Here is a 23,089-nt window from a genome sequence, read left to right as displayed (position 1 = left end):
AATCTCCGTCCATTTCCGTCTCCCCACACACACACACACACACACAGGCACCAAGGCCGAGAGCCATTACCGACCATTTTAATAAACAGCGGAATACAATAACCAGGGGATGAATGAATGTAGTTAATGAGCATCCATGGGGCCGCAAGATCCCCAGCCGGTGGGGAGGGGGAAGGAATCCATTCGGCAATCTCCGGCAGAGAGAGAGAGAAAAAAATATAAACGGACGGCTTTTCACCCTTGGCACCGGGAAAGGGGGGGGCGGGTGAGAGCAGAAAATGGATGGAGACACAAACACACTCAGACAAAACAAAACACTTCAAAACCCCGGCCCATTCATAACTGGGCCGCGTACCGTATTTTTGTTTCTTTAAAAAAAATATATATATAAATAATCCCGGTCGATAATTTCCGTTGGTTTCTGCCCGACGACGACGACGACGACAAAAGGGGCGCCTTTTTAAAAAAAATGAGAGGAAATAATTAAACAGTTTTGAATGCGGTTGGAGGTGTGGTGTTTGGAGGAGCGCGGGGAGGTGGGGGTCGTTAGTCAGTGAGGGGGTGGTTGCGGGTGGGTGGTGGGGGGGGTTGATTTGTTGATGATATTTACCGATTCTCCTCCTCCTGCCTGTCCCCCTCCCCCCCCTCACTCTCTCCGCCCGCACGCGGGGGACTCCGGGTAAAGTGAATTGATATTCAAAATGGCGGATGGAGCGTCCAAAGATGAAAAGCCAGGTAATGGCTCTAATTTTACATATTCATATTTCCATTTAGCATAATTTATTTTGCCTTATTACTGTATTTGATTGCCGGGCCAGCAAAAGAGAAAACTTTCATACCTTTCCTTCTGGCGCAAACACAGCCGGCTCGGCCGTTTGCACGGAGCGCATTCCGCCGAGGAAATTTTTTTTGGGGGAAAAAAAACATATATAAAATATATATATAGATTTTTCTCCTCTCCTTTTTTTTAAGAAAAAAAAGGGGAGGGGGACGAAAGAAGGGGAAACAAATTAAACAAATGAAGGGAAAGCGAGAGAGAAGGGGGGAGGACAATTTTGACTTTTTTAAAAAAATTATGCAAAGTAAGCCGTGGCGTTTTACATTTTCTACTGTCTTTTTACTGATGCAAAAGCGCTCTATGCTAATTCGGGATCAAATATTAACCTCCCCGTTGCATTTCGAGGGGATAAAATAGCAGCAAATCTTTGGGAAAGGTTTTGTCGAGGCGGGCAAAAATGCGGAGCGGCGGAACGGCTGAAGAAAGGGAACATATTAAAAATCCGTATCTTGTTTGAGCGGGATCAAAATCTGAATGTGTAATGTAGGCTGAAGAGGGTTTGTTTTTAAATCCTAGGAACGCCCCTCATGTTTAGGTGAATAGATTTAATAACTTGACGTGCGCGTTTGGTGTGTAATTTTTTTTATTATTGAGTCGGATCATCATCATTACTTTTCCTCCCCCGGTCCTGAGCTCTACTGAGCTCAGATGACGGAGAATGCAGGCAGGAATGCTTATTAAAATCTGCCCCGAGGTTTTAATGAGCAATCTAGGCCTTGGCTGATTTGTTTCGCTTTATTTTTTTTTAAATCGCTCTGGGCATTCAGATTACATAGCATAACACCCACATTTATTGAAACAGATTGCCAAACGATTTGCAAACGTGTATTTTCAATTTCCCATTTTGATTTTATCCTCGATATTTAAATTGATAAACAAATACATGTTCCTACCAAGTACGCTAGGTGGTTGTAACGCTTTGTTTATTTAGTAAAAGTATTTGCTTGAAATCCCTTCACTGGTGTTAATGTTGTTTATTGTGCACTTCTGATTGTAAGGAAAAAATAATCAACCATGTATGCGTACAATATACTTTTTTGCTTTGAAACACCATCACAAAAATACTTCGACAAAATGTTTTAAGCAGTGTGTTTTGAAATTTAAAAATTTGAAACACAAATATTTGTAGCATTAATCAGTGGTGTTTATACCAACCACCAAATTTATATAAACCACTTTTAACTCCACAGGTTATATTACAAATTAACTGATTTTAAAAAAATCTGCTGATATGTGTTGGTCTGTGACATGGTTATCAAAATTATATAAAAATAGTTTGCTAAAGTAAAATGTCATGCTGCTGAATGTATTTTGTAAATTATCCCCCAAGTTGATGCAGTTTTCTGTACCTCAACAAATTAACTTAGTAGCCACATTTGTAAAACTTAAAGCACATCTAACTTTTCTTTTTGGAGCTATATTGTTAAAGTTGTTGACATTATCATTTTGAAAGAAAATAATTGTAGGAAATCAACTTTTTTTCTAAATCTCAGTGTTATCCTTTTGAGGGCATTGCTGGGCCGCTGCTTTTTCATGACCACTGTTGAGTTGTTTCAGAATCTGTTGGGAGAACATGTGATTCAAGTAGGGTGAACAATTTTGTACATCGATTCCTATACTTAAAGCGAATCCACTATATTAACATGTGGCTGTTGCTTTTTTTTGATGGAAGGCCAAAAATGAATAGTATAAGACAATACCAAAATTGAAAATATAGTTAAAGATTGGAGTGAAAAAAAATGTAATTGGTTTGTAGATTACACTGGTAGGCTGTAATTATTGCATGTTTTCATTCACAACTCACCACCAGCTTAGGAAAATGTTATCATTTTGTTCTGTTGAGTAGCTTGCTGGGTCATTTTAAAGGTTTTGAGAGTCAGTCATGCAGTATGGACTATATTCACATGTAGGCCAAAACTGGTAGCAGTGATAGGATTTTTTTCTCAAAAGATGTGTATTTGGGATTTTACAATTGGGTGTATTTCTTAACTTTACCACATTTATTCAATTCTGTTCCATAATATTTGAACCATTGGATGGTTCACCCAGTGCCGTAACCATTCTAGGTATTGGTGAGTTTGACTTTTGCTGCCTATACAATGATGGAGGAATGTTCAGGTTTTATCATTTTGTGAATCAAATAATGATGGTTTAGTGAGCCTTATAGGGATGTGTTGTAGCATAGGAGTAACTTTGCTGCCTTTGAAGCAAAAGTTCTATGTTTGAATCCTGCCCCAGGACTTGATGGTCAGAGAAGGTGCTTTCATAAAATGACCATACAGGTTGAATGTTAACCTGCAAAGCCTTCCAACACATGCTAGTGGCAGGTGATAAGAATGGGAGAGATTCTTGCTGATCATGTGATGGAACATTAACTATCCGTAATTCCAGACTATAACGTGCAAAAGTGCATGTTGCCACATAGAGTCCCTGAGTGAATTGTAACACACCACCAGTAATAAGCTTTCATTTGGATGAAGGGGGATGAATGTGTAGAATTTTGAGTTTAGAAGGAAAAGAAGAAAGTTCAGAAGAGCATTGAGTATTGATAAAATATAGAAAACAAAAATTGCTGGAGTGAGAGGTGAACAGTAATGTAGGTTTTCTTGTCTAGGCACGAGATGGAAGTACTGAAATGGTGGTCTTATTGTAGTGGACCTATTAGCTTGATTATCATAATAGACAGGAAGTTACATGGAGGCAAGAAAGCTTATTCAACACAATTTATCAAGTTTAAATTTTATTTTTGGTATACAACTGCATGACTTGAATTTGGGACTTGATTTCATTCTCTGCAGTTTCTACTCCTTGGATAACTCTCGTTAACACTTAAACCTCCTTTTTTACAATTTTAAAAAGGGATTTGAAGTAAAAGCAGCATATATATGGAAAAAACCATAATAAAAAATGTATTCTTCTCAACACGTTAATCTCATCAACATGTTAGTCTCTAAAAATAAATTAGAACTACCTGTGTGTCACTTCGGTTATGTTTTTAAGTTTATTTGCTTTTGGTTTCAGTATTACTTGATCCAAAGCATTCAGTCCAGTTAGGTCCTTCACCTTTCATTTGTGCCCTTTTTTCCTGTAAACTTGACTCAACAGAATTGTTCTTCTCATAAGTGAGCTACTTATGGCAGCAAGTAGTATCAGTTTTGCAAATAAAGGAAACATAACCTTTCCAACTGAAGTGTATTTTAAAACATAATATATTTAAATTAAATAATATTTAGTTTCCACATTTGGTACTGTCAAAGCTTATGCTGTGTAGATTATTTCTGAAATATTAACTTCTAATAGGGCGGCACAGTAGTTAGCATCGCTGCCTCACAGCACCAGGGACCTGGGTTTGATTCCGGCCTTCGGTGACATGGTGGAATTTGCGCATTCTCCCCGTGTCTACATGCGTTTCCTCCAGTTGCTTCGGTTTCACCCCACAGTCCAAAGATGTGCAAGTTAAGTTGATTGGCCATGGTAAAGTGCCCCTTAGAGTCAGGAGGATTAGCAGGGTAAATAACTGGGGTTACCGCGATAGAGCCTGGATAGGATTGTTGTTGGTGCCGACTCGATAGGCCAAATGGCCTTCTTCACTATAGGTATTCTATGAAGAGCTTCTGCTCTTGTGACATGTGACTTTGATATTTGGAGATAGCAACGTTGCTGATTAGGTTGCTAAGAACATTTTATAGAACATAGAACATTACAGCGCAGAACAGGCCCTTCGGCCCACGATGTTGCGCCAACCAGTTAAAAAACAATGACCCACTAACCTAAACCAATCCCTTTTCGTCCATAAACCTATCCACGGATCTCTTAAACGCCCCCAAACTAGGCGCATTTACAACCGCAGCAGGCAGGGCATTCCAATCCCTCACCACCCTCTGGGTAAAGAACCTACCCCGACATCCGTCCTATAACTACCCCCCCTTAATTTAAAGCCATGCCCCCTCGTGCTAGCTTTCTCCATCCGAGGAAAAAGGCTATCACTGTCCACCCTATCTAAACCTCTAATCATCTTATATGTTTCAATAAGATCCTCTCTTAGCCGCCTTCTTTCCAGTGAAAACAACCCCAAATCCCTCAGTCTCTCTTCATAGGACCTCCCCTCCATACCAGGCAACATCCTGGTAAACCTCCTCTGCACCCTCTCCAAAGCCTCCACATCCTTCCTATAATGTGGGAACCAGAACTGCACACAGTACTCCAAGTGCGTCCGCACCAGAGTTGTGTACAGTTGCAACATGACGCTGCGACTCCTAAATTCAATCCCCCACCAATAAACGCCAAGACACTGTATGCCTTCTTAACAACCCTATCTACTTGATTCCCAACTTTCAGGGATCTATGTACACATACACCTAGATCCCTCTGTTCATCCACACTATTCAAAGTCCTCCCGTTAGCCCTATACTCAACACATCTGTTATTCCTACCAAAATGAATTACCTCACACTTCTCCGCATTAAACTCCATCCGCCACCTCTCGGCCCAGCTCTGCAACCTGTCCAAGTCTTCCTGCAAACTATGACACCCTTCCTCACAATCTACCACACCTCTGACTTTGGTGTCATCAGCAAATTTACTAATCCACCCAACTATACCCTCATCCAGATCATTAATAAAAATTACAAACAGCAGTGGCAAATGTTGGGCTATATCTTTGACAGTAGCAATAGAAACTTATTTTTCAATGTTATTGGATTATTATAGGATAAATAATATACCAACATTTTGCATTAATTTGTTGGTGGAATCTTGTCCTTTTTGACCTGGATGCATAAAAAGCTTGGTTTGAAACTTTTACATGTCATCATAATTCTCATTTGCACGACCTTAAATTTTGATTTTCCATCCCAACGTGTGGAGGTCACCTGTTTTCCAAACTCTAGAAGCTGGAAGAAAACCTGAATTTTATTACAATTCTTTTGATTGAATTTGCTAGCAGATGGAGGAGGCAATCTAATTCATCATTTTGAGAATGTTCACTTGACTAAATAAAGAAATGGAGATAACGTAAGAATTTCCACATTAAACTTTTTTCCATTTTTAATTGCTCTTCCTCACATAAATATGGAGTTACAAACTTCCTTTCCAATTCTGAATTTTTCTCTGACCTTTTCAGCTCACCACAAGTAAAATACAAAATATTTACATGTGTTTCTTAAGTGCTTGAACTGTGTAACCAGTAATTAAGGATGCTTAACATCCTTAACGTGCTTTATTGCTAATTAAAATTCCTGGTACTTGAATATTTTTAAGCTTCTGTTTTCAACATCTAAAAGGAGAAGAAAATTAGGATGGGAAGCTTAACTCTGCAAAAAAAAATCCTCAAAATCTGGGTTACTTCACTTTTTCTTGGATTTCTCTCAGTGCCTCTTCATGACTGAAAGCATATTTTCCCAAGGTCCAAGGTGATAGTGAGTAAAGCTTTACTTCTGTGAAGAATTTCTGTGATAGATGAGAGACAGCTACCAACCATAAACACTGACTTTGAAAAGCTCTGCTTCAGCAGCCTCACCAGGTGTTCTGCTTGCATCAATTCCATTTAGTGTTTTTCTTTTCCAGATTTTCAAATGATAGTTATATTTTTATTAATATCTTTAAAATTCTATTGTCATCCATTTCACATTTTTAGCATTATACTCCAGTAATCTATTGATGTAATTAAATGCATTGAAACATAAGCCTGTTTACAATGTAAACAAAACTGGGTAAAAATATATTCAGATGATAAAAATGATTGGTGTATCTTAGTGTGATCTTAAATCTGTTCTGCTGTTGACCTCACCTATCTGCTGAAAATTAAGCACTGAAGTGTGAATACACAGCTGTGGTGATGCCATTGTGTGATTTTGTTACTAGCATGCACATTTCTGGATGCAATTTTCAGTGTAATGATCAGGGAGAACGCCATGCTTTTAAAGTCATACTTGTCCCATCTTTCAAATAGTGAGAAATAATCCGTTTTTCCCTCTTCATTGAATTGTTTTCAAATTGAGAGGCTCCTTTGTAGCAATGCTTCATTGTGTTTTCCAATTCTCAGGTTTTGCTAAAATCTTGTATTATTATTCCCCTTGAAATGAAGCTCACTTCTGGATGCTCAATTTATGATTTTGAAGAACTTCAATATAATTTACTAAAACAGCATGATTGCAATGCACTTAATTTTAGCTGGGCAGTGTTTCATTTATCATTTTTATCAAATTTCTATTCCTGAATATATATAATGGCAATAGTATTCAGATACAACTTAAGACATCTCCTTTTGTAACTGTTTATTTTCTATTAATGCTCTTAATCCCCACTCATTTGTTGATAGTCTGAGCACTGTGGCTTTGTACAAACAACTAGGAATCTTTGCTTCCAATTGTCATATTTTGTCACATTATATACTAAACTTCTTCCCATTTGAAATGAATGTTTAACATTGTCCCCGGAACATTTGCAACCTTGATGTTGAGCTTTTGATCACACACCTGCTCCATCACCAAGACCATCTACTTTTCCCTCAATATCATAAACTTTGCTTCAGCCCAGATCCATGACATTGTTAGCTTGAGAACTGGATGTTCCAGCACATTATCAGTCTATCTCCCATCTTCCACTACATAAATTTGAGCTCATCCAATACTTTTTTGACTTACACTGAGCCCTTTTTATCCATGGTCTGTGCTTGCTGTTGTGCATTGCCTCCCAGTTAAACTGCATCTCAAGTTAAAAATTCCCTTTTTATGAATCCCTCCAAAGTCTTGCCTCTCTTTATTTCTGTAATCTCTCTTTTACCTGGAAATCCTCCTAGATCTTTGCACTCTTACTTTAATCACTATAGATCCCTGATTTATAATCTCTCCACCATTGATGGCCATACCTTCAGCTGCCTGAAGCTCTGAAATTCTCTCCTTTAAACCTCTCTGCCTGTCTGAATCTCTCTCTTCCCTTTAAGTTAGGACTTAAAACCTACCATTTTTAATTAAACATTTGGTCACTTACTTGAACATCACTTTATATGACTTGATGTTGATTTTTAAAAAATGTTGTACAAGTGCCTGGGGACCTTTTTACTGCCTTACAGGAACTTTTTACACTAAGAAATCTCACAACACCAGGTTGAAGTCCAAGAGGTTTATTTGGAGTGATGACTCGCCTGATGAAGGAGCAGCATTGCAAAAGCTCATGATTCCAAATTAACCTGATGTTATGAGATTTCTTATTGTGCCCACTGTAGTCCAAAGCCGGCATCTCCACATCAGAACTTTTTAAATGCAAATTCCATAGATATACTTTATTTTAAATCAATGTGCTCAATGGATTCCCAAAAAATATTCAAACCCCTTTTTGAATTTTTTTCTCGCTTTTTTATTGTAGAAATTATTGTGCAACGTAAGGCTGTAAAATATATCAAAGGAATCATGGTTATTTCCAATATTTGTGTCCTCAACTACTTTGATCCCTCACTAAAACTTCCTTCCTAAACTTCTTTTGCCTTTCCACTTTGCTCAATCCCTTTATGATGTTCTTAATCAAGTTTTCGGTCATTTGCCTAATGCCTCCATTGGTATGATTATCCTTGCACGTCAGTGCATTTGCTTGGGCCACTTTGCTATGATGAAGTCTCTATATAAATGCAAGTTGTCATTATCAAAACTGCCCATGCCTACTTGTTATGCTGAATTCTTTTGGTTTTGCTTTTTTTTGGTCTGATTACACACCCAATGTACTTTGGACTTGTGGCAGTTCCACTAGCAGATTGATATGATTACAGTGTGACAAGTTGACATAGTCAGGAACATTAGGAACAGGATGATGCCATCCAATCTTCAACTTTTATGTAGAATGTGGTTGATTTGCTGTTCAACTTGTTAAAATACCTTTACTCTATGTCCTTTTGATATCCTTGTCCAGCAAAAAAAGCACTATCTCAGCCCTGAAAGCACCAATTGTTCTTACATGCATAGCCTTTTCGGGGCAGAGTTCCAGATTTCTTCTACTTTGTGAAAAATGTGCTTCCTGATTTTGCTCCTGAATAGCCTAACTCTATCTTCAAAATTATGTCCTTTGTCCTTCTTCTCCCCTTCCTCGTTTTCTCTTTATTTCTCTCCTTCCTTCCACCCACCCACTAGAGGGAAGTAGTTTTTCTGTATCTTATCAAATCTTTTAACATTTTGAACACCTTGATCAGATTATCTTTCAAGCTTGTATACTTGAGGGAATGTAAGCCAAATTTTTGCACGTCATAATTTAACATGGTGGCACAGTGCTTAAGTGGTTAGCACTGCTGTGTCATAACTCCAGGGACCTGGGTTCGATTCCCGGCTTGGGTCACTGTCTGTGTGGAGTTTGTACGTTTTCCTCGTGTCTGCATGGGTTTCCTCCCATAGTCTGAAAGACGTGCTGGTTAAGTGCATTGACCCGAACAGGTACTGGAGTATGGCGATGAGGGGAATTTCACAGTGACTTTATTGTAGTGTTAATGTAAACTTTACTTGTGACTAATAAATAAACTTTTTTACTGTTGTGACACAAATAAATAAACTTTACTTGTAAGCCTTGGTATAACTCTGACAAATGATACATTCAGATTGCATTGAATTTAGATATAGGGTTTTGTAATGAAAGTATAAAAACAAAGACAGAATGTATGACTTTAAAATAGGGATTGAAAATGGTCTCTGCTCCCTGGTCTCTTGGTCTTTCAGCCTGTTCTTCCTGATGATTTCATTTTGTTTTGCATCCTAATGTACAACACACTGCCTATTTAGCTATGAGAGTGAGACATGCAGCTTGAAGCTTGAGGTTTTGTATTTTTCAGAAATATCTAAATACTTCATATATTAAGGTGCAGTGAAGTTATTTGTTACTTATTCAACAAATGATCTCCGAAATGATGTTGAGGTAATGCCAAAGTAATCTATTTTGGGTGCTGTTATTCGAGGAATGAAAATTTGTCTGTGCAGTGAGGCTAGATAAAGTTAAAGTAGTGCAGATTGGAAAACTTAAGACTTGTGAGAACTCATCATTGCTTGCATATATGCTACTAATTTTCAACAAGGAGACTATGCCATGGTTTAATCATCAGAAGAATGTCACTGTCAACCAGGCATCATTAATACTGCACTGAAATAGTAGCCAAAATACGTTTGACTAAGTTGATATCTGGGATGGTGGGGTGGTGTGTGTGTGTGACGGAGGGGGGAGATACTGGTAGTGATAGTGGGGTGAATGATTGGTCAGGCTGGATCTGTATCTATTGGAATTTAGAAGATTGAGAGCCAATCTTATTGAAATTAAGTTCCTGAAAGGATGTTTCCCTTGTGGGGTATATAAAACGGAGAAGAGAAGAAATTTTCTTGGAGGGTTGTGAACCTTTTGAACTCTTCCACACAGAGTGGTGGAGGTAGGGTCGATGAATATTTTTAAGGCAGAAGTAGATAGGTCTTGACTAAGGGAGTGAAAGGTTATTGGGGGTAGGTAGACTGTGGAGTTGTGGTCACAATCAGATCAGCCATCATATTGTTTGGTGAAGCAGTTCAAGGGGCCAAATGGCCTATTCCTGCCATGAGCCTTGCAGGATTACAATCTTATGACGCAGTGTTACTAACTAAAAGATATATTTTTCTGTACACAAGCAGCACAATAGAAGATCAACCAACTGGTATCATCAAATGTACTTACTTTTTCAATACATTGCTATAAATTGCATGTGCTAACTTGCACTAAAAATCCGTTTCTGAGCAAATATTTGACAAGGTCCATACTAGGGTATCTGTCGCAAGTTTATAAATGTTGCTCTAAACAGCACATCCATTGGACCATTTGGAGCAGCAGGAGGTCATTTCAATATTTGCAGTTCTGTTCGTTGTGAATAGACGAGCAGTTTATGATTTTTATGTGTATAACATTTTTAAAAAAAGTTTAATAGTTTGGGAATGAGCAATCTAATTGATGCGCACATAAAAATTAAATACTGACAATTTGAAATTAAAAACATAATGCTGGAAAAATTTGGCAGGTCTGGCAGCATCTGTGAAGGATAAAAGTGGTGAGGAAGATGTAAGTGGGAGTGGAATGTCCAGGTGAAAGTGGAAGGGAGGGTCTATATTATCAACTGGTCCTGTTGGCATAATGGTGAAATGGATTTGGAGGGCCCTACTTTGACTTTCCACTGGTGAGTCAACTGCTCCCTCTGAGGTGTGATATGGTTCAGGTTAGAAACTCAGATGTTTAATGAAGCCCGCCTACATCATACGTTTTGCACTTTGAATTTGCCTAGGATAAGCATGATATGTTCCACTTCAGGTGTGATTCAAAAGACCCACTAGGGAGCTTTAATCAAACGAAGTTTATTTAAGAATATAGTTAACACATATAGTAAGAAAATTGACAAGAACTTTTATCAATCAATTAAAAACAGTCATGATAATATATAACTCTTAACAAAGATATCTACAATGTTCTAATCAAACCAATCCCATAGACAAAAGGCCCTCTAAACACGTTCAACACAGCACAGACTAATGCTCATGTGATACTGGAAATTGAATAAATTGGTTGGAGAATTGAAAACTCTGTCTTGATGCACTCAGAACAGGTTCAAGTCAGAACAGCTTCCCACAGCATCACAGATTTTAGGCAAACTGCTAACAGCAGATTCTTTCCTTCAGGAAGGCAAAACCTTGCTCTAAGATCACCAGCAGAATTTCTAGATAAAATAGGGAGAGAGAGAGAGAAACTTCTGTTCAGCTTGCTATCCCTGTTAAAACCCAACTGCTGCTGAAAATGAAACCTTAAACTCACTGGAGGAAAAACCCTGTTCAAAAACATATGGTTGTCCTCCTAACAATGCAGGATCGTAAAACTAATTCAAGAGTAAAGACAAACAACCCCATTTAAACCACTTAAGTAGTAATAAAATGACTCATCATAGGCAAACCAGCAACAATGACATCACTGAGAGCTGCAGAAATCATTTTTAAAAATTCTTAAAGGTACACTAACATCACAGGTGACAGAGGATGATACTGAAGAGGTCAGATGCCTGGGTGATTCAGCAGTAGTGGACAACCTCAGGATCCTGAGTGGATGACCCAGGGGTGTCCAGCTGCTGCTGCTGCTCCTTCCTTTGGGTACCCAGAGTCCAGGCCTGGCTCCTTGAAGGAAAGGAGCATTTGGAGAAACATCAAGGTTCCAAGTTCCGTTCTCTCATTGCCACTGCGTGAACTCACCCATGGCAATAATGAAGTGCAGATCTGTGTTCAACTCCGGAAGCTGGCATTCTGCTGGACCAAGTCTTCATGGTGTCTATGATCACTTCAGGAAGCATGTGGAAGATTCCTCTGACTCATCTGCCATTCTGTTGAAGCTTCAAGCAGTTCTGTCTGATGTTACCAAGCAATTGCTGACTTTTCACCATAAGTTGGAAGGCCAATTCCAAAGGCTTGTCATTGGACTCTGAACTTATGGATGCTTCTGCTCCAGCAGTCTTCCAAGAACTGAGGAGCTCAGCTGAACTTGCTTCCTCCTCCTGCTGTGGGAAGAATTCCATGCGGTGACCACCAGATTGAGACTACCATTAAAACCCACTAAGGTGTAAGGTCTAGAGCTGGTGAGTGAGTGCTGTGATGCATGTAAAGATGTGGAACTTTCCTCTATTCTGCAAGTCGTTAGTTCATATCTTGGCTGGGGCCTAAAAGGGAGACTTCCTCCACCCTGAGTGTTAGTCTTTTCCTGGAGGCACCTGTCAGTGAGAAGGGAGAGTGCAAGTGACAACATTAGCTGCCTCCAAAATGGAGGCACATTCAACCATCAAGTTTGCATAGAATGAATGAATCTTACTAGGTGACACCCAAGCACAAGCTCCCTATCGCCAATGGCTGTTTCATGCCCCATTCCTATGAACTTAGATGCCCTCACCTCAAATTTGGCGAGAGCCCTCAGGAATGCCCCTCTCTCTCCCATTCAATCTGTTTGACACACTTGTGACAAAGCAACTCCTGCTCAAAGAGAATGCTTGATTGGAGTTGCTTGTTACATCAGTCAGAGGATTGGAATTTGGTTCATTGGCCACTTATGCCCATTGGCTTCCTTCTGGAAGTTATTGAACTATGTGCCTTGACGTTATCAAGAATGATACCTAAGGAGGTGTCACTGACTTCCAGGGCAGGGCTGGCGGATGACCTTGCCAACATCACTACGGTTAGGGTCTGGCATTGTGAATATCCAGACACCTTTTAAGTGTTGTACCCGGATATGACAGCAGGACGCATGCCATCATGTCACCCCTGCTACAGAATTTAGCACAATCTCCTCCCCCCCCCCCCCCCTCCCGGAAACATCATTGATGATGTTGGGGCTGGAAGGTGTGATGTGGTTTCCCATTGCCCTTCACAGTGGGAAACACTCCTCATCCTATCCCCGTTGTGGGATTTGGTTTCAGATTGGAGAATTCCACCTAAAAAGTGGAGTGGAAATTACATGTTATCCAGTATTGTAAATTTCCATTTCCTCTTAGTTTAAATTCCAGAAAATGAGCTACTTATTAATAAAAAACATAGCTATTCCGATGTATTTACAATTAAAATAAGATGACATTTACTGCTTTAAAGTGGCTTTTTGCCCTTTGACAAGGAGAAGGGGATAGGAAGCATTTATGGTGTTGTGTACGTGGGACCTGGTTCATTGCATCAGCTGCTTTGTTCATTTCTGATAATGGGGTAATATTTTTGTACTTAAATTCATTAGTTGGACATTTGGTGCGCCTATTGGTTGAAAAATGTTGTCTAAGCTAGCTGTTGCTTGTTGGCTGGTGAATGTTTTTGCTGAATACTATATCTACACTTAATTGTAATGTAGCATGTCATAACATCTTCCTTTTTTACTGTTCAATTTAGTAATTTGTTTACATAATAGGCAATGTAAATTTGATGAGATAACTGGTGAGATTGTTTTTAGATGTATTGTGTAATTATCACATTGCAGGCAATACAGGTTGGCAACATAGAGTTACACCAGCCCCAGAGGGAATGCTCAAGAATTCTAATGACTGTTGTTTTAAAATGCCATGGATATTCAGATGAGACAGAATTGGTTAATAGTGTTTTAAACTAAATAGATATATTTATTCCTCAGCTTAGAGTTGAGGATGCTCACAGTAAAGAAATTGTCTCCATTAAGGAGGTCTTTGAAGTGTTGTTTCCAGTGGGCACTTACTGCACCTCTTGATGAGCACTTCTCTATTCTTGGGCAGAATTGGGATGGGACTGGGGTGGTTGGGCTATAGGTAGTCCTTAATTCCCTTAAGAGACCTCTTGCATCACGGCTGTCAGCTAACTGCTGGGTTGCTTGCGCTTTCTTCACCCGACGTCTTCTTTACGTCAGAGGCTTTTGCTGGACTTCAGGTGTTTATAGAACTGCTTTCTTGCTCTGGGGTTGGATTGCTGTTTCAAGTTCAGAAGAGCCTTGTGCTTGTGGCTTATCAGCTCCCAGATCTCCTGGTCATTCTCATCAAACCAATCTTGGTGTTTCCTGAGTGAATGACCAAACATCTCTTTGCAGATGTTGATTATGGAGGCCTTTATAATCAAAAATGTTATTTTTCTTATGTTTCATCCATTTGATTAATTTTGCAGCTCAACTATTAACTGTGGTACACCAATGGATTCCAGCACAGGGTATTGGGGGATAGCCTGGAGAACATCAGCTGCCACTATGGATTCAAGGTTAAGATGTTGTGAAAATCTTTTTTGGGTGGAAGATATTGTTAGATGAAAAACACCATCCTGTGAGCACATGGAATTGTGTTCATGTGACCATGGTCTAGAGATGATCCTGGTGGCTTACCAGGTCATACCAGGCGCCATGGACACTTGTGTCTCTGGATCATTGGGAGTCATGAGGATGGCAGTGCTGGCTAAGTACATCATTGTCCGAGTGAGGGATCACAAGCACATGCTTATTACCTGCACCATGATGGGAGCTGACGATTGCTGGACTCGAACCTGCTCTGTGATCAGCATCAATATTAGCCCCAAAGCAGCGATGGCAACAAATAATGCCACAGAAATATCAACGTTAAGGCACTCAAAGACATTAAATGCAGGAAAAAAGAGGCTGTGCACTTGGGAGGAAGATAACTTAAAACAAAGAATAGAAGAGATTTACTTTTCAGATATATGAGAGGGCATAGGTTTAAGTTGAGAGGGGAGAGATACAAAAGTGTCCAGGGGGGCAATTTTTTCACACAGAGGGTGGTGAATGTCTGGAACAAGCTGCCAGAGATCGTAGTAGAGGCGGGTACAATTTTATCTTTTAAAAAATATTTAGATAGTTACATGGGTATGACGGGTATAGAGGGATATGGGCCAAATGCGGGCAATTGGGATTAGTTAGAAGCTTTAAAAAAAAGGCAGCATGGACAAGTTGGGCTGAAGGGCCTGTTTCCATGCTGTAAATCTCTAGGGCTCGTTGTTTTAAAAATAATGGGTTGCCCATTTAAAACTGAGATGAGGCAAGCTCTCTTCCTGCAAAAGGTGGTGGAATCTGAGCCTTTGAATATTTTTAAGGCAGAGGTGAATAGATTCTTGATCAAAAAGCAAGGTCATGATAGGCTGCAAATTTGAGGTTTCTAAGAAATTAGCCATGACCTTATTAAACGGCAGAACGTGATTGAGGGCTGAATAACTTTGTGCTTAATGTTCATAATACCATTCATCTTGCAGGCTTTGTTATTTTTCATCCATTTGATTAATTTTGCAGCTCTACTATTAACTGTGGCACACCAATGGATTCCAGCACAGGGTATTGGGGGATAGCCTGGAGAGCATCAGCTGCCACTATGGATTCAAGGTTAAGATGTTGTGAAAATGTTCTTTGGGTGGATGATGTTGTTAGATGAAAAACACCATCCTGTGAACAGATGGAATTTTGTTCATTTGACCATGGTCTAGAGATGATCCAGGTGGCTTCAATAAAGTTTCACATGTTATGACAGTCAGCATATTGTTTGATATTAATGGCTGGAAAGAACTTCATACCAATTGTTCAAAATAGTTCCAACTTGTTCATCAAGCTGAATTCCACTTTGAGTCACAGCATCTTCATGTAAAGCAGAGAAGGAAAGCAAACAAGTTTTTTAATATTCTTGGGATGTGGGCATCGCTGGCTAGGTTACCATTTATAGTCCATTCCTAATTGCCCTCTAGATTGTGGTGAGTTGCTGCCTTGAACTACTGCAGTCTATGATCTCGGCACACACAATACTGTTGGGAGGACGTCCCTGAAGTTTGACCCAGTGACAATGAAGGAATGGCAATATATTTCCAAGTCAGGATGGTGAATGGATGGGAGGGGAACTTCCAAGTGATGGTATTCCCTTATGTCTGTTGCTCTAGTATTTCTGTGTGGTTGTGAGTGTGGATGGTGCTGTTGAAGGAGCCTTGATGAGTTGTTGCAGTGCTTCTTGTAGATGGTATACACTGCTGTCACTGTAGTTGATGATGGAGGGAGTGAATGTTTGTGAATGGGGTGCCAGTCAAGCAGGCAGCTTTGTTCTAGGTCATGTTGGTGATGGAGGGAGTGAATGTGAATGGGGTGCTAGTCAAGTGGAGTGCTTTCTCCTGGATTGTGTTAAACTTCTTGAGAGTTGTTGGCATTGCACTCATTCAAGCGAATATTCCATCCCACATCTGACTTGTGCCCAGGATGACCACTTCCAACAAGAGGGATTCCAGCTACCTTGTAGATGGTGGACAGGCTTTTGGGAATCAGTGTGAGTTACTTGCTATAGATTTCTAGCCTCTGACCTGCTCTGGAGCTATATTATTTATATAGCAGGGTTTCTGGTCAATGGCCGAATGTTGAACTGTCAACGATGGTAATGCCATTAAATGTCATGGGGTGGTGGATAGAATCTCACTTGTTGGAGGCAGCCATTGTCTGGCATTTTTGCAACACAGATGTTACTTGCCACTTGTTAGCCCAAGCCTGAATATTGTTCAGGTATTGTTGCATTTGGACATGGACTGCTTCAGTACTGAGGAGTTGTGAATGGTACAGAACATTGTGTTGAACACACTGCTCCTCTGGCTCTCATTTCTTAGTGGGACCTCCTGCCCAAACATGCTCAAAGATCTGTAGGTGGAGATGTGGTCTGTTTGGCACATGAAGACTCATAACAGAATGCTGCAAACCTGAGTAGACATTATCCTCAAATTAAGGGACAATCAATAACTAAAGCATAGCATTGGGTGAAGGGGCAGCAGGATGGGGAGCGGTTAGCTCAGATGGCTAGATGGTTAATGTGTGGCTTGAATTAACACTGATGGCATGGGTTTTGACCCCAGTCCAGCCAGGGTACATTTGGGGCTTGTCTGCTTTCTCTACGTGTAATCAAAGAATCATGGCCTGTATATATCCTTTAGTGAATAATTGCCAAGGAGCTGTCTTTGGGCAGGGAACTCAAAAATTATGATGATCTAAAGCTCACCAGAAATAGTGATTCAAAGCAGAATTAACAGGCAGTTGACAGAGAATTTGAAAAAGAAGGCGGAGCCTATTGGGAATGGTGAGCTGATGCCATTCTGTACTCTTAAAATTTCTTAGTGAGAGTTGACCATCCCATTGTCTCTTTATTAATAAAAGTGTAGGAATAATATGGGCTCGGTAACTATTGATGCACTCAGTGCATACCCCAAAACAAATGCATGTTTTACAAAAGCAAATTGCTCCAAATGCTGAAAATCAGAAATAAAAACAGAAAATGCTGGAAATACTCAGCAGGACAGGCAATATTTGTGAAGAGAAACAGTTAACATTTCGGCTCAATGACCTTCCATTAACTCTTTCTCTCTCTGTGGTGCTGTCTGACCTGCTGAGTATTTCCAATAGTTTCTGTTTTTATCTGTTTCCACAGTAACACAACAAGTTCTGCATGAAATTCTGCATTTTCATCTTCAGATTATGGCTAAAATGACAAGAGAGCAATGTGTCGTGCACTTTTATTTTCAGACAGCTGCCTATTTGAAATGCAATCTGGTTATATTATAGTATCATATTGCGTTTTAGATTGGCTGTCGACTTAAAAACCAAACAGATTAACCATGTGTCACATCTCAAGTCATGATGAGGGGCACAAACGTACAAATATACTAATTAGGAAAAGAAGTAGGCCACTTGGCCCCTCGAGTCTGCTCTGCCATTCAGTAAAATCATTGCTGTTGTGTTTGTTTCAGTTTCCACATCCCATCTATTTCCAGTAATGTTTGAGTCCCTTGCCTAACAAGAATATATTTATCTCTGTCTTGAAAATATTCAGTGACTCCTGACCCCACCTCCATCACTTCCAAAGGCACAGAGTGCCAAAGTTACACAACACTCAGAAATTCTTAAAATCTCTGTCGTAAAAGGACAACACCTAATTTCAAAACACTGCTCCCTACTTGTGGACTCACCCGCAAGGGGAAACATAAGGCATAGGAGCAGAATTAGGCCACTCGGCCCATGAAGCTTGCTCTGCCATTCAATCATGGTTGATATTTTTCTCTTTCCCATTCTCCTGTCTTTTCCCTTTAACCACTGATCCCCTTATTAATCAGGAACCTATCTATCTCTGTCTTAAAGAAACTCAATGGCCTGGCCTCCACAGCCTTCCACAGATTCACCACCTTCTGGCTGAAGAAATTCCTCCTCATCTCTGTTTTAAAGGATCGTCCCTATAGTCTGAGGTTGTGCCCTCTGGTTCTAGTTTTTCCTACTAGTGGAAACATCCTCTCCATGTCCACTCTATCCAGGCCTCGCAGTATCATGTAAGGTTCAATAAGGTCCCCCTCTCATCCTTCTAAACTCTGACGAGTACAGACCCAGGGTCCTGAACTGTTCCTCATACAACAAGCTCTTCATTTCAGGCATCATTCTTGTAAACCTCCTCTGGATCTTTTCTAAGGCCAGCACATCCTTCCTTAGATCCAGAGGCCAAAACTGCTCACAGTACTCCAAATAGAACCTGACCAGCGTCTTATACAGCCTCGGAAGTACATCCCTGCTCTTGTATTCTAGCCCTCCCAACATGAATGCGAACATTGCATTTGCATTCCTAACTTCCGACTGAACCTGCGCGTTAACCTTAAGAGAATGTTGAACAAGGACTCCCAAGTCCCTTTGTGATTTTGATTTCCTAAGCATTTCCCCATTTAGAAAATGCTTCCATTCCCCCTTCCTAAGTGCATTACCTCACACTTTTCCACATTGTATTCCATCTGCCATTTCTTTGCCCACTCTCCTAACCTACCCAAGTCCTCCTGCCCTCCCCGCCCCGCATCCTCAATACCTGTCTTTGTATCATCTGCAAACTTAGCAACAGTGCCTTCAGTTCCTTATTCCAAATCAAAAATAAACATCCACCTTGTCGAGACCATTCAGCATGTTATACACTTCAATCAAGTTGCCTTTCACTCTTTGAAATCCATTGAAAATATGCCCAGCCTTTTCAACCTTTCCTTATAAGACAACCTACTTATTCCAGGAATCAGCCTAGTTCTCTGAACCACCTCCAATGCATTTGCATTCTTTCTTTAAATAAGGAGACTAAAACAGCACACAATATTCAAGATGTCTTCTCATCAAATGCCCTTTTTATGATCAATTCTTCATAATAATTCTTAATTGCTTGCTGTGTCTGCATACTAACTTTTTGTGAGTCATGCACTGTAACATCTGCACCTCAATTCTGCAGTCGCTCTCCATTTAAGCAATGCTGTGCTTTTTTATTCTTCCTGCCAAAGTGAACAACTTCACATTTTCCCACACTATACTCCAGCTGCCAGATTTTTGCTCACTTGCTCAACCTATCAGTCTGCAAGCTCATTATGTCCTAAACTAAATGTTGTCTATAGTTCGAAAGTTTATTTTTATGTTGTTCAGTTTTATTGGCTTCAGAGACAATAATGACTAAACAGAAGGAAACAGTAACATTGTATTTTGATAGCTCCACTTCACCAGAATATTATCAGATAAAATTTGACAACAAATCACAGGATGTTAGGGCAGGTGACCAAATGCTTTGCTAAAGAGGTTTTAAGGGTCATGTTTAAGATGTAGAGAATGAGAGGTATAGAGGTTAACGGAAGGAATTCCATGACTTGGGGCCTATATAGTGGAGGTATGACCACGAATGGTGAAGTGAAGGATATCACGAATGTACAAAGGACCAGAACTGTAGGAAGTCCTCTGAAGATTGTAGTGCTGGAGTTAATGTGCATCATATATTGTTTTGTGGAGCCAGTTCTGCAAGCATCACTAGTTATGACGCTTGAATGTTGTGACCATTTTTACTTTAGTATGTGAACAGTTAAAAGCCTCAATGTGGTTCAGAAGACCGCCTGAGAAACTTTTTTTCCTTGGCAATTTTCTCCCTTCTCATCCTGAAGGCATTAATTTCATGCTAAGCTATTGTTCCTTCGATGCCTGATTATTACATTAAATCAAACTACCCCAAATATTACTTTTCAATTGTGAGTCTTAATGGTGAATGCTATACATGGGAGTTGTATAAAAACAGACTATTTGGACCAACTACGTTTGTCATTTACCTCCACAACTAGTTTTAATCGTATTTATCTATGTGTTTGTTACACTGTTCCTGTATCTTTTCAATGCTTTGTCCACCTATCCAATCCAGACTTTAATAGTGATGTTGTTTTGCCTCAGTCATTAACCGTGGCATTGTATTCCGCCGTGTTAAAAACTGAAACTGCTTCTCCTGCCTTCAATTCTAAATGCAGTGCATCTAATCTTTTATCTGTAACTTGTTCTTTACCCACCAATGACTGTAAACAGCAGCTCTGACCCATCTTTTCATAATGATCAAAACTTATATTTAATCATTGATAAGTTGTATTATATTTTAAAATACTGCATTTTTGAACTTGTATTTCCTCATATAGGGCAGCATCTGGATTTTATCTTCTCGAGTCTTCAATATCCTTACAAATCCAGATGAATTGTGTCCCAGGCTGCTGCGAGAGACAAGGGAGGTGTTTGCCCTGACCCAAATTTTTAATTCCTTTCTGGGATGGGGAGGTGCCGGAGGACTGGAGAACAGCTAATGTGGTTTCTCTACTTAAGAAGGGCTGTGGAGATAAGCCAGGGAACTACAGACCTGTAAGTCTCACTTAGTGGTGAGGAAACTGTTGGAGAAAATTCTGAAGGAGAGAGCCCATCTCCAGTTGGAGAGGCAAGGTTTGATCAGGGATTGTCAGCTTTGTCAGAGAGAGGCCATGCTTACCAAATTTGATTGAAAGTTTTTTGAGGCGATAACCAGGTGTTCAGATGAGGGTAGTAATGCAGTTGATGTAGTTTATATGGATTTCAGTAAAGCCTTTGACAAGATCCCACATGGGAGACTTATAAAGAAAGTAAATGCACATGGGTTATAAGTGATTTGATAGGGTGGATTGACAATTGGTTCAGTTGTAGGAGGCAGAGGGTGATGGCTGCTTTAGTGACTGGAAGCCAATGTCCAGTGGCATACCACAGGGATCTGTGCTGGGTCTCTTATTATTCATTCTTTATATAAACAACATAAATGACTGTGTTGGGGGTAGGATTATTAAATATGTGGATGACACAAAGATTGACTGGATGGTTAACAGTGAGGTTGAATGTCTTGGGCTAGAGAAATATATAGATGGGGTCAAAATGGCAGCTAAGTGGCAGGTGGAATTTCACCCTGAAAGTGTGAGGTGATGCACTTTGGAAGGAGTAATTTGATAAGGAAATATTCAATTAACTGTATAACATTAGGACATTCTGAGGAATAAAGGGACCTTGGCATGTTTGTCCATAAGTCTGTAAAGGCCGAAGGGCATGTTAGTGGGATGGTGAAAAAGGCAGCTTTATCAATTGAGGCAACGATGACAAAACAGAGAGGTCATGTTGGAGTTGTATAGAACCTTTGGCGAGCCTACAGGTGGACTGCTGTGTGCAGTTCTGGTTGTCGGAAGGATGTAATTGCACTGGAGATGGTGCAAAGGAGATTCAGCAGGATGCTCCCTGGGATGGAACATTATGAGCAAAGGTTGGGTAAGCTTGGATTGCTTTTGTTGGAGCAGAGGAGACTGAGTGGTGACCCGATGTACAAGAGACGTACAAGATTGAGGGATATAGACAGGATGGATAGGGAGCAGCTGTTTCTCTTAGTTGTCAATCATGAGGGGATACCAGTTCAAGGTGAGGGGCAGGGGGTTTAAGGGGAAAAACCTTTTTTACCCACAGGATGGTGACAGTCTGGAATACACTGCGTGAGAGGGTGGTAGAGGTGGGTTTCCTCACATCCTTTTAAAACATACCTAGATGATCATAACTTTCAAGGCTACGGGCCACGTGCTGGTAAATTGGATTAGGTAAGCAAAATCAGGTGTTTCTCTCATGTTGATGCTGACTCAATGAGCCAAAGGGGCTCTTCAGCTCTGAGATTCTGAGAGAGACTGGAACTTACTATGACACAATACTCTTAAGATATTAAGAGTTTATATAGAATTATTAATACCTCCTTAGCTTTTATATTCTATACCTCTTGTGATTAAACTAAGAATTACTGACTTTTTTCTCTAGCCCTGCCACCCTGAAACTCTGCCTTTAAACCTCTTGCATTTCCATTCTGATTATTATTAGTGTTTTTCAAAACCATAATGATTGCTTCTCACTTGAATCCATTAGCCACTTTTTAGTCCATTCCTAATCTTACCAACATCTTTTTTTCTATTTCTCTTGGTCTTCTCAACTATACTTCCTGTTTTGATATCATTTGTAAGTGGCATTCACCCACAGCATTGATGTATGAAAGCAAACAGATGTGATTCCAGAATTGAATACTGAGATTGATCTCTTTAGAATAAATATCCTTTTATGGAAACTCTGTTTACTGCCATCAAATCAATTTTTTAATCCAGTTTGCTATTTAACTACCAACTGCATATCAGTTAATCTGCTCTTGTAACTTCCCATGCCAATGTACAATATAATTCCTGAAGTCCACTACATTTTCTGATGAAACCCCAAATCCTGTGGGGATCAGTTAGCTTAGTTGTCCTGACTAGGATATGATGCAGAATGACGCCAGCGGTGCAGGTTCCATCTTTGCACTGGCTGTGGTAGTTCATGGAAGGCTGTCTTCTCACCTTGTCCTTCATTTATGGGATACTGTCCCTCAAGCTATAAATAACCAATTGTCTCTCGCTCTAATAGAAGGAGATCCTATGG

General features: G+C 39.9%; 1 protein-coding gene across 3 annotated transcripts in view; it reads left to right on the top strand.

Moving 5' to 3' along the window:
• The first annotated feature begins 668 nt into the window (after nt 1-668).
• The window catches only part of LOC145353092 (POU domain, class 2, transcription factor 1-like), a 207,664-nt gene continuing 185,243 nt past the window's right edge, over nt 669-23,089 (top strand). For 2 of the 3 annotated variants that reach the window (XM_080203452.1, XM_080203451.1), the window contains exon 1: nt 669-735. In XM_080203452.1, the coding sequence (XP_080059578.1) occupies nt 702-735 (34 nt within the window). In that variant the 5' untranslated portion in view covers nt 669-701. The remainder of the gene's footprint in view (nt 736-23,089) is intronic. The other variant, XM_080203453.1, reaches the window with a different exon arrangement.

This window comes from Carcharhinus amblyrhynchos, chromosome 15, assembly GCF_965287045.1.
Source record: "Carcharhinus amblyrhynchos chromosome 15, sCarAmb.v2.hapA, whole genome shotgun sequence".
Classification (NCBI taxonomy): Eukaryota; Metazoa; Chordata; class Chondrichthyes; order Carcharhiniformes; family Carcharhinidae; genus Carcharhinus; species Carcharhinus amblyrhynchos.
The sequence above is the reverse complement of the archived record's forward strand: the minus strand, read 5'-3'. Positions and strand labels throughout refer to the sequence as shown.